Genomic DNA, 12320 nt, shown 5'->3' with positions numbered 1-12320 from the left:
CTCATCAAAAACCTTCAATAATTTCCCATTCCTCTCTATTCAAACTCCTGACCACTGGCTTTTAAGGCACACAATCACTTCTCTCCCTCCTATTTCTCTGTTCTCTCCTCCCACAACACACCAGCTTGTACTCTTTGTTCCTCTTAAGCCAACCTTCTCAATGGGCTACGTTTTCACCTCTCCTGCCTTTGATTTGATCAATGGTATTTTCTGAGCACTTACAGTGTAGAAAACACTCTACTAAGTGCTTGGAAGAGTACAACAGAGTGATAGACATGTTCCCTGCCCACAAGGTGTCTACAGGGGGAGACAGACAACAAAATAAATTACAGATATATATAAATGCTGTGGGCCTGAGGTGGGGACATATCAAATGCTTATGGGGTTACAGATCCAAGTGCACAGGTCAGAGGGAGAGAGAGAGAGAAAAGGGGAAATCAGGGCTTAGTTAGGCAAGGTCTCTTGATGGAAATGTGTGGGCAGGGAATGTGTCTACCAACTGTGTTGTACTCTCTCAAGCACTTAGAACAGTGCTCTGCCCTCAGTGCTCAATAAATACCATTGATGATGGTAATAACAACTGACATTTTTTAAGCACTTACTATGTGCCAGGCACTGTACTAAGCACTGGGGTGGATACAGGCAAATCGGGTTGGACACAGTTACTGTCCCACATGGCGCTCACGGTCTTAATCCCCATTTTAAAGATGAGGGAACTGAAGCACAGAGAAGGAAAAATGATGATGTAGTTTTAGGATGGCTTTGAAGGTGGGGAGAGTGGTGGTCTGCTGGATAAAATGGGGATGTCTGAAATTCCTTTTCTCATCAAATTCAGCAGACCATAGCTTTCCAAGACCTTCTGAAATCACAGCTCCGGGAGGCTGTTTTTCCCAATTTCCCTTCTGCCCAATTTATATCCCACCCAACTTACTTCCTTAGCACTTCTTTGCCAACTACATCCTTGCTCATGCACAACCACCACAACTTATGAACATATCAACTTACATACCCTATTAAGCAGTCACTCATCTACACATTTAATTTTCCTTCTTCCTATTTACACTGTTTTGGAATGGACTGTATGCTCCTTGTGGGCCAGGACCACTTCTACCAACTCTGTGTAGTTACTTTTCCAAGCTCTTAGTATAGTGCTCTGCACACAGTAAGCACTCAATAAATACCACTGATTAATTTATTGCCTAGAGACTTGCCTCCCTGCTATACAGTAAGCTCCTTGAAGGCAGGGATCTTATTATATTCTCCCAAGCTCTTAGTACTCTGCACACAGTAGATGCTCAATACTACTTATTGTTGGGCACCTTTACATCCTCTACTATTGAAGCACGTACTCATTCACTTATCTGTCTGTCCATTGTTTTCCACCTCTCTGTAACTTCTTTTGTGTCTCTCTCTCCCATTAAACTTGTAAGCTCCTTGAAGGCAGAGAATCATGTCCTCTATTGTGCTCACCTAAATGTGCAGCATAGGGTAGGCAGCAGGGGAGCAGGAGGCAAACAAGAAGATGAGCAGATTGGGGAGGGAGGAGGTCCTAGGAAAGGTCAGAGTGGAGCCGGCTTGCCTTTTGGGGGAGAAGAATGTTTCACTTTGCTTAGGCCCTGTGCATTCCTGGTGTGCTCCCACCTCTGCTAGAGCAGTGGGGGCGCAGGGCAAAAGAATCTTTCTGACTTTTCTGTCACTATAGAGAGCACTACCATTCTTGCTGTTTCACAAGCCTGAAACCTTGGCATTCTTCTCGACACCTCATTCAACCCACATATTTAATCTCCCACCAAATCCTTTTGGTTCTTTAATAATAATAATAACTGTGGTATTTGTTAAGCGCTTACTATGTGCCAAGCATTGTACCAAGTTCTGGGGTGGATTCAAGCAAAATGGTAGGGGACAGTCCCTGAGCCACGTGGGGCTCACAGTCTCCATCCCCATTTTACAGATGAGATAACTGAGGCACAGAGAAGTAAAATGACTTGCCCAAGGTCACACAGCAAACGTGCGGCAGAGCCGGGATTAGAACCCATGACTTTCTGACTTCCCCATGACTTTCTGACTTCCAGGCCTGTGCTCTAACCACTATGTCATGCTGTTTCTCATCATTAAAATCCACTCTTCTCCCTCCAAACTGCTTCCATATTGCTCCAAGCATTTATCCTATCCCACCTTGACTACCCCATCAGCCTCCTTGCTGACCTCCCTTTCTCTTCTATTTCCCAACTCCAGTCCCTTCTTCATTCTCTTGCCCAGATAATTTTCTGAAAAAAGTTCAATCCTCATCTCCTCAAGAACCTCCAGTAGTTTCCCATCCACCTCTGCATCAAGTCCTTACCACTGGTTTTAAAGTACTCAGTCACCTTACTCCCTCCTATCTTCCCTCACCGATTTCCTTCTACAACCCAACCTGCACACTTAGCTCCTTTAACACCAACCTACACACTGTTCCTCGATCTCATCTATCTCACCACCAACCTCTTGCCCACATTTCCCTGACCTAGAACTCCCCTTCATATCCAACAGATGATCACTCTCCCCACCTTTAAAGCCTTATAAAATCACATCTCCAAGGGGCCTTTCCTAAGTCCTCATTTCTCCTCCTCCTCCCTCAGCCCCCTACAGCACAACAGTCTCCCCTACTTCACTGTGAGTAAACAACTTGTGGGCAGGAAATGTCTACCAACTCTATTAGATTGTACTCTCCCAAGCGCTTAGTACAGTGCTTTGAACACAGTAAGCACTCAATAAATACAGTTGAATGAGAGGAGCCCCGGCCAGCTTACCGTCCCACGCATCAAACATGTCCGTTATGAAGTAGTCGATGAAGGAGATCTGTGACTTGGGGATGCTGCACGTCTTGCGGTCGAAAACTGGCATGACAACTGGCAACCCCTGCCTCTTCTCTTCATCTGTCTGTGGGAAGCCAGAAGCCCGTCATCAGCCTGGGAGAGTAGTTCTAGTCACTCCTGATCCCAGGAACCCACTCACTCCCCAAGGTGAAGACCCTGTTGCCAGAGGTTTCTGGAGGCCTCTGCGTCGCTGAACCGAACGATGGTGGGCCACCAGTATCCTCTCCTCCGCTAGCCATCACCATTGCTTCCCCTCAACCAGTTCTCCCACTGCCACTGCCTTCACACCTACTGCTTCCAGCTTGACACCCCCACTCCCTGCCCCCTGGCTGCTGTCCCACCTTCAATCCCCTCCCCCCCCAAAACTCCCACTTCTCGCTTCTCCCATAACCCGACACGCAGCCTCTCTGGCCTCTGCATTCTTCTCTGTGCTGCCCTATCCATGGAGTGGCCAGGCCCTGGGGAGCTTGGGTTGTGAGCTGTGAGCAAACAGGAGCTCCAGGGTTGGGAAGGGTCCAGGGAGCGATACCGTGAAGGGAAAACTTAGGGCCACAGCCGCAGACCAGACGGGTTTACCTAGGTCTCCGGCCAGCCAGCCCGCCTATCTGCCCTGTCCACTGCCCACTCTGGGGTTCCGCCTAGTCTTCCAGCTCCCTATCTCCCTGCCGGCTGCCACAGCCTTTGCCATATCACTGCTCACCGACGGTGAACGTGAGAAAGAAAGAGGAGGAGGCTAAGCCGTGGTCAATCTCCCCCTCCGAGCACCTGGGATAGGCTTTTGACCTTGAGCATATCACAGAAAAACGGTAGAAGAGAGACGGGCCCATCTCTGGGTCGCTGCCTTCAAGTGCCTATGTCGGAACCAATCCCGCCAGCCCCCATCTCCCTCATCCCGCAACGGCCTAGGGGAAAAGGAACAGTCTCAGGAGGCTCGCGACATGAGCAGAGAGCTCTGATGGAGGCTCCCGTTAAGGCCAGAAGTCTCCTTGGCCAGTGTGGGGTAGCCTCTCCCCTTTCCAGCACCTGGGGAGGGGATCTGAGCCTCTATTGCCCACCCTGCTGCCCCCTCCAGCCCCCACGCAGGCCCCGTACCTGGGCGAAATACTCCTCCGAGATCCTGCCGGCCCACTCGATGCACAGCTCCAGAGGCCGGCAGGGGTTGGCCACGTCCGCGCACTTGATCATCATGCGCTTGATCAGCATTTGGGTCTCGGGGAAGTTTCGGCCACTGGCCGGACACTCACAGTCGCTGCCCTCACTCTGAAATGCAGGCACTGCGGTTACTCCAGACTGGATGCTCCTTGAGGGCAGGGAATGGATCTACCAACAGTAATAGTGTATGCTCCTAAGCGCTTATCGTCACAGTGCTCTGCACACAATAAGTGCTCAATAAATACATCGATTGTTTGAGGGGTAGCCCAGTCAGCAAGGGGACAGACATGGGGATACAGTCCTTTCCTCTCACGGGGTCCAGGGGATGCGGGGTCAGGGGTCTCCTGGGCAGGATGGGAGCATTTGGGATAGGTGCTCTCATACCCTGCCCCTGCTCTACTTGTGCATCATGGCTGAGGAGGGCAGGGGAGCAAGTCCCCTTCCCCACTTGTAAACAGACCCAATGGGCCAAATAGTTGAACACATATATTCTATTTGTTTCCACAGAGCACTGTACTAGATGCTTGAGACAGTAGAGTGAAACTGATGGACAAGGGGCTCAAGGGGCTTAAGCATAATTTTATTTAGATTTTCATTTATATGTTCAATTACTATTCTATCCTGCCATACTGGAACCACTTCTTGTTGCGTACGTCTACACTCACTATTTGCCAACAGTTTTTGTCTGTTTTCCCCGACAGATGGTGCACTCACTGGGAGCAGGCAATGTGTGTCTTGCTTCTGACATTTGCCTGAGCAGTTTAGTATAACGGCCCACACTCAGGAGGCTCACGCTACGCTAGCACCCCCAACTGACAGGCTGAGAACGCACCAGACTAAAAATTGCATCTCCTCCAAGAAGCCTTCCCTGATTAACTTATTTTACCCCACTCACCCTATACTCCCACCCTTCTGCATTGCCTATTGTCTGTACTCTTTAAGCACCCCAGCCCCACAGCACTTAAGTTCATATTCCTATACTTTCCCATTTTCCCTATCTGTAATTTAATGTCTGTCTCCCACATAAGCTGTAAACTCCTTGAGGACAGGGATTGTGTCAACTAATTTACTGCATTGGATGCTCCCAAGCACTTAATACAGTGCTCTGCACACAGTAAGTGCTCAATAAATACCACTGATAAGAAAAAACCAGGTGCTGCTGGGCCTGGAGTCGGGAGAAGACTGAAGACTGCCTCTCTGAAGACTACTTATTTTAATTGAGACTTTTGGACAGCTGAATTTGTAACTTATTGCTGTTTGTAATTTCACTGTATTTGCTTTAAGTACCTGCCCCCCACCAGACTGTGAGCCCACCTGTCCAACTGTCTTGAACCTACTCCAGCGCTTAGCACAGTGCTTGGCACATAGGAAGTGCTTAATAAATTTTTAACTAACTAGCTAAGGGTCCCAGAGGGCTTCAGGACCCAGTTCCGGCATTTGGGTCTCCTGGGAAAGGAGGGGCGCTGCCTCCGGGCCCATCCTACAGGAGGAGACCCCAGCCTGGCAGGAGCTATAGAGCTGTGGGTGAGGGCCGGGGGACTCAATAAAAAGTGAGGATCTCTGTCCCGCCCTCTCCAGATACCCCCAGCCCACAGGCTGTCTCAGGGACTGGGCACAGAGTGGAATCAGAGTCCGGACTGCTGGGAAGACAGCGGGGTGGAGGGGGGAGGGGGAAGAGATTCACAGCTCGGGGAGCCCTTACGTTGGAGTTGGTCTCGTCGGCAGCTGGGGGCTTGTTGATGCTGTTCACAAACTTGTTCACGTGCTCAAAGTGCTTGGTCATCTCGGTGGCCAACACCATGTCGATGATGGCCTGGCGCAGCGTCCGGTAGTGATTCCTGCCAGAATCCGGATCCAGCAGAGTCACTCAGAGGCTCCTCCTTTCGGTGCCTGGCAGGGTCCACCCTCTGCCAGGCTGGGGGAGCCCAATGCTGCTCCCATAGCCTAGACTGCCCCTGTGGGCATCTGGGGTGCCCCTAGACAATGCCAGGTAGCTCCCTCCTCCTCTCCCAGGGCTAGTGACCCTGCAGCTCCTGGCTGCCTGGAGCATTCTGGGATGACAGGAAGTAAGAGGGAGCAGGAGGGCAGACCAGTGCCCGTCTGAGAAGAGTAAAGTGGCTCAGGGCTTGACCATCCCCCTCACCCCCGTGAGAAGAGGTGGCACCTTAGGCTAAGGCAGCTCCTGCCCTCACCAGAACTGGCAGTATCACCTAAGCATTTCACAGTTAATGCTCTATTGTGTAATGACATCAGTAAGAGCCTTTAATGGAACCCTGCAGGACCTCAAGCACAGTTCTGGGGGAGATCCTTGGCTCCCAGCTTTGCTCTAGGGCTGCCGTGCCCCCCTCCCACTGTGAATATGGATGCCACTTCCAAACCAGGGTACTCGGTGGCGGGATACTGGATGCTTAGAATAAATGCCCAGGGCCAAAGGGCTGGCAGGGGACAGGCCAGCTAAAAACCAAACTGGCCACCCTATCCTGGAGTCCCCCGGTCCTCTGGCCCCTGGCATGCCCAGGGATGGGGGTGGGAGAGAACCAGACCCTCCCCTCACACCTGTCGATGTTCTTGAAGATGTTGCACTTGCTGTCCTTAGTGGTGAGCTGGAAGGCCAGGGCAGAGTGGTGGCTCTCTAGCACGGCCGTGTCGTTGTACAGCACGGCCAACTCGCTGCCCGCGTTGCACAGGAAGCTGTTGGTGCGACCGGGGTGATCCACGTCGTGGACGGTGGCGGCGATCAGCGCCGCGACCTCGTCCAGCTGGTCCAGGCTGCCCTGTGGAGGCAGCGAAGCAGAACCTCTGGTGATGATGGGGATGATAAAAAAAAAAAAAGGGCAATTCCTGGAATTTGTACAGCCTTTGTATTTTCTCAAAGCCCTTTCACATTCCTCATCTCCTTTCAACCTCACATCATCTCCAACAGGCACTCCTCTCCCTACTCTATGATGAAACCAGGGCTCAGAGAAGTTGTGTGATTTGTCTAAGGTGACAGAGCAAGACAGTGACAGGTCAGGGATTAAAAACCAGGCCACCCACCTCACAGGGCTGAACTCTTTCCATCAGAACAAGCTGTGTGCCCCCTAGCCCCCATGCTGCCTTGTGCGGTTCCTGGGCCAGGCTAAGCAGCGGGGAAGCCCACTTTTCACTGGGCCTGCAAAGCTCCCGGCACTTGTGGGAGCTTCTGCTGTGCCAGGCAGGGCTAGGCTTAACCCTCTTGTCCCTCTATTTCCCTCTGCTCCTCCCCCTCTCCCTTCCCATCCCCTTAGCACTGTACTCGTCTGCTCAACTGTATATATTTTCATTACCCTATTTATTTTGTTAATGAATTGTACATCGCCTCGATTCTATTTAGTTGCCATTGCTTTTACGAGATGCTCTTCCCCTTGACTCTATTTATTGCCATTGTTCTTGTCTGTCTGTCTCCCCCGATTAGACTGTAAGCCCGTAAAACGGCAGGGACTGTCTCTATCTGTTGCCGACTTGTTCATTCCAAGCGCTTAGTACAGTGCTCTGCACATAGTAAGCGCTCAATAAATACTATTGAATGAATGAATAGGCTGCAGCTTCAGCCCTGGGGAAACCCTTCTCCCTCATCTGCAGTGGCTCAGCCTCATAAATGACACCGAGGGCAGATGGCACCTCCCAGCACAGACCACCCAGGGACTTCTGGTCAGCACCCACTGGGAATGCTGCTCTCTTGGCTCATCTCTCGGTCCACTGCTGTGGACAGTTTGGTGAGTGTTGAGCCCGAGGTCACGACCAGATCCAGGCCCAGGGCTTGGGGGTGACCTGAGTCAGTCTAACAGCCGAGAGGACAGCGTTCCCCAATTCTGCCTGTTGGCTGGGAATCCGCTCCCTGGGCTGTCTCACGGTCCTGGGCCAAGCATGATCCATCCCATGTCCTAGCTGGGGAAACTGAGGCCACAGAAAATGCCCTCATTCAGTCTCACAGAGAAGTGGGGAGTGCAGTGCAGGACGGGATCTGCCCGCCAACCTCAGAGAGCAGCTCCCTTTGCTTCTCCTGCCCCCACAGGCAATGGGTCAGTGATGCCTCAGTCTGGGAAGCTCTTGGAGGGACTGACCACTTGCCTAGGGTCTGACCCTCTCCTCCTCCCACCCACTGTGGCTCCCGGGGCGGGGGGTGGATGGAGATGGAACCTGGCCTGGGCTCTGGGATGTGGGCAGCCCCAATTCCATCCTCAGGGCAGAACTCAAACCCTCTTCTTGGGTCGGAGAAGGCATCAGGGAAGTGGAGGCAGTGTGACATAGTGGAAAGGGTTCAGGCCTGGGAGTCAGGTGAACAGGGCACTAGTCCTGGTTCTGCCCTAGTCTGCTGGGGGACCTTGTTCAAGTCAGTCATCTGCTCTGGGTCTTGGTTTCCACATCTGTGAAATGAGGGGAAGGTGCCAGCGGGCCCCCAGGCCAGGAACGCTACCTTCACTCTCTCCTTGCCCAGGAAGAAGGCAGTGGCGTGCAACACATCGGCAGCGTGGGTAGAGTTGTGATAGGCATTGGAGGCGTGGTAATTGGCTTCCATCACCTGCAGCCAGGCCCGGAGTGTGGCTTCTGAGCAGTTCAAGAACTCGCACACGCCAAACCGGCCGAAGACCTTCAAGCCCAGATACACCAGCGGCCTAGAAGGGGAGGCGGGTGTGAGGGTGACATCAGACTGGCTATTTCTGCCTCCTGATCAGGCCACCCCTGGTCCCTAGCGCCAGAAACCTGGCCAGGTGTCTCCTGGTGCAGATAAACTCACTAGCCTGACTTGAAGACTCATCTTCTTCCCAAAGAGGAGCTGATTTCGCAGGGAACGTATCTACCAACTCTCTGTATGCTCAGTATACACTATGTGTCCAATAAATACCATTGATTGATTGATTTGCAAATTTGGGGGTGGAGCCCTGAAACACAAGCTGGCACTTGGGGCAGAGGAAAGAGGAAGGGAGAGAGGGAATGGAAGAGGAGGGAGGAAGAGCAGGGAAGGAGCGAGAATGTGGGGAAGGAAGAGGAAGTAGCCAGGGGAACTGGAGGAGGAGAAGGACGAATAAGAGGAGGACGACGAGAAGCAGTGCTACCGGGCCCTGGGACTGGGCACCAGGACCAGGCACCGGGCGGTGATGCCAAGACGGGGTACTGGGACTGGATGCAAAAGGTTGTCTTTGTCCCACCTGTTTCCCTCACCCCTGCCCGATCGTGTAGCCCACCAGGCCACCCAAGCCCTGTCACCACAGCAGCTGTGGCCCCGGACTTCCTATCCCTTACGTGCTCAGCTCACGCCCTGGAGACCCCCACGAGGACTCCGGTCTCAGTTAGAGGGGGCCAAGAGGGGAGCTGCCAACTTGGCTCCTCTGATTCTTCCTCAAATCCAAGGACTAGGCAGGCTAGTTACGTCACCCTTCCAGCTCCCAAAACGGAGGGGGAAAGGGAATAGCACTGCCCCCGCAGTGACCAGACTCCCAAGTCTCACGTAACAGGGGGTAAGATCTCCCACGACAGACACCGAGGACAGAATAGATGACAGTAGGAGTGGATATTCACCCCTCTACCCCCAGGGTCCTGCCCCAGAGGGGGCCCCTTACCGTCTATGGGTCACAGCTTCCAACTCAAAGATGTTGAAGTCCCAGCTCTCCTCGCGGGCGAGCAGCTGAGCGACATGTGGTGGGGCATCATTGACAGCGACCGGCAGGGAGAGATGGTTGTGGCTGTGGTGCATGTCTGCACGGATGGGTGGGGTAGGGCAGGGAGGTCAGCCTGCAACTCACGGTTCACCGCCCTTCCCTGCCCCCTCCTCTCCGCCCCGTGCCACTCGACCCAGGCTGGCCCCAGGTGGACCCCCTGGGATATGGTCCCGCCGCTTCCTAGGTTTGATTGGAGAGGTCCTTTCTCTCCAGCCCAGGGGCACCCCCTATCCCCGGGTGGGCTACGGAAAAACCGCCTGCCATTGCCCTGAAGGTAGAGCACACGCCGCAGCCCAGCGGCGAACCAGAGAGTCAGGACCTGCCGGAAAACTTACTCTTGGAGAACACGTACTCATTCCCCGAGAGCCTTCTCAAGCCATCCTGAAACGTAGAACGAGGCCGTGAGTGGCTGGAGACAGGAGCCGGGAAATGGTTGGGCAGCGGGGGAATTCTCTGCAAGCCCCTCACAGCCCCTCGTCTTCCTCTGGGCATCTAAAAAGGCCACCTCCTCTGGGCAGCATTCCCCGATTAACTCCCACCCACTTTCTGGTCACATATCCTATCGGCCACGTGGCCACCACTCACGGTCATCAGGCCTCCGACGAGATCGCTGGCGTGCGGGTCCTGGCCCCGGGCGCCCAGCTGCGGGGAGTAGAGCTCGGCGGTCCGCAGGATCTCCAGCACTCGGTCCAAGGCCTCGGCGACCGTGCCGGGGCTGTTCTCTTGGGCAGTGTTGATGATGTTGATGACCTGTGGGGATCCGGGCCTGGGTGAGCCGCAGCCCTTCGCTACCCTGGCGGGACAGGGTGGGACAGGGCAGGCTCCTCCTCAACACGGCTCTCGGAGAAGTGCTGGCCGCAGCGGTCACCCTGGCCAACTTCCAACCTGTGACCGCATCCTACTTAGCCAGGCACCTGCTGCCGGTGAGTGTCCCCGAATGCCCAGACCGTGGCTCTCCAAAATGCATAGAGAAACCTGCGTTCTGGCAGAATGGGTGGCCCTCATATCTAAAAACATGCACAAATGTACTGCAGTTACATTCGGACATACATAAACAGCCCCCCCACAAGACTTCCCCACACCCCACAATAGCCCTGGCCAGTCTGGCTCTGCTTGAAACAACTCAAGTCAGGTGAGAATCCACAATGGGAGGCTGAAATGACCCAGATGATTTGTGGGAACCAGCCCGGCCCCAGCCTTGGGGGAGAGCATGGAGGACAGAACCGTCTGGACATCTTGGCTTCAGAACTGAAGCTATGGCCCAGCCACGCCTGTCTGGGAGGCCCAATCCAGCCCCATGCTCGCTGCAGCCCCCGCCATGCCCAGCGACCCTCACCTTTGTGATCGGAGCTTCGATGGTCATGGAGTGGATCCTCGCCATGGACGGGTACCGGCGGTTCTGCAGGCTGGGGGCTGCCGAACAGAGAAGGCCCAGCCCCGCTGCCTCAGAGCAAACTCCCGCCCTTGCTGCCCTAACCCATCACAGGTCAGTGAAGAACGGTGACTGAGCTTGCTTGAGTTTTTCAGGTGCTCTGTATTTGGTTTTCCAACTAGACCAAATGATTCTGCTCAAATCTTTTATTGCTTACCCCTCAGAACCAGAGAAGAGGTTGGAAACTTGACTGAGTGTGGAACCCTACCAACCCACTAGGAGTGGACTGGCCAGACCCCGCTCCCAGCTCCAGTCCCCTCCCCTCACTGGTAGGTAGTTCCTCAGTGAGGCAGAAGCAGTTCCCATATTCAGTAACAGCGCTGCCTACCCACCCTCCGGCCACAAGTAACACCTCACTCAACTCTTTTAGCTGGTGCCAACCACAGTTTTTGGGTTTTGAAAGTGAAACCTGACCTTCTTGTTCTCCCAACTGAGCTTAAACAAAGGAAATTAATAATAAAATTATTCAATAAGGAAAAAAATGTGGGACAATTAAAAACCTACCCGGATTTTCAAGAGTGTTTTGAAAAGCCTGTTCTTCAGGCTCTACAGATAATCTTAACTTGCCTTGCCAGGCTGCCTGATTTTAACCAGGGCCTTTATTTTCCTTACCCCAAAAAATAACTGACCCAATAGGCCATTTTCTTACCATCGCTGCTCCGAGACGTTATCGATTTGACATCAATCGATTCTTTCCTCCTGTTCTTGTAACGGAATGAGTGCGACTCTAGAAACACCCAATCGAGGTGAAAAGTGGATTAGTTTTTAACCTAACCTGGGGGTGACGGGGGAAATCTCTGATTGGTGCAGGTGGTATCCCAGAATTAATCACTTTACTCTGTGGACAGTCTGATTTCTCTGTTAGTGTCCAACTGATCCTGGGACCACAGTCTTATATTCACTGGGATCTGAAATGCCACTTTACTTCCAGACGGGCAGACGCAATGGCCCGACATTAGGAACGTGGGCTAGATTGCAGCAACCTTTTCCGTCCGGCCCCACTTGGGCTGGTAAGAGGGGCCGAGAGTTAGGGACTGCTCTGCTTTTCACTCTGGCTTCTTTGAATGGCTGAATTGCTAGTTTGCGATCCATTTTTCTCTGCCTCTGTTCTTTCCCCAGATTAACACTGGGAGCCCGTAGAGCCAGAGCGATATCGAACCCGTTATGAATTCGCCTCAGAGCCTAACACAGTGCTTCTGACCC

The 12320-nt window shown here is 53.2% G+C and overlaps 1 protein-coding gene across 7 annotated transcripts in view; it reads right to left on the bottom strand.

Annotated features, from left to right (window-relative positions):
- PDE8B (phosphodiesterase 8B) overlaps positions 1–12320 on the bottom strand; it is a 181530-nt gene that overhangs the window by 2843 nt on the left and 166367 nt on the right. For 6 of the 7 annotated variants that reach the window (XM_029065012.1, XM_029065025.1, XM_029065017.2 and 3 more), the window contains 10 exons: positions 11767–11844; positions 11022–11098; positions 10271–10435; positions 10021–10066; positions 9587–9722; positions 8443–8641; positions 6564–6781; positions 5710–5845; positions 3948–4175; positions 2790–2919 (listed from right to left, as the gene is read on the bottom strand). In XM_029065012.1, the coding sequence (XP_028920845.1) occupies positions 2790–2919; positions 3948–4175; positions 5710–5845; positions 6564–6781; positions 8443–8641; positions 9587–9722; positions 10021–10066; positions 10271–10435; positions 11022–11098; positions 11767–11844 (1413 nt within the window). The remainder of the gene's footprint in view (positions 1–2789; positions 2920–3947; positions 4176–5709; positions 5846–6563; positions 6782–8442; positions 8642–9586; positions 9723–10020; positions 10067–10270; positions 10436–11021; positions 11099–11766; positions 11845–12320) is intronic. The other variant, XM_039911339.1, reaches the window with a different exon arrangement.

The sequence above is a fragment of the Ornithorhynchus anatinus genome, chromosome 1 (assembly GCF_004115215.2).
Source record: "Ornithorhynchus anatinus isolate Pmale09 chromosome 1, mOrnAna1.pri.v4, whole genome shotgun sequence".
NCBI lineage: Eukaryota > Metazoa > Chordata > Mammalia > Monotremata > Ornithorhynchidae > Ornithorhynchus > Ornithorhynchus anatinus.
This window is presented reverse-complemented; position numbering and strand designations above follow the sequence as displayed.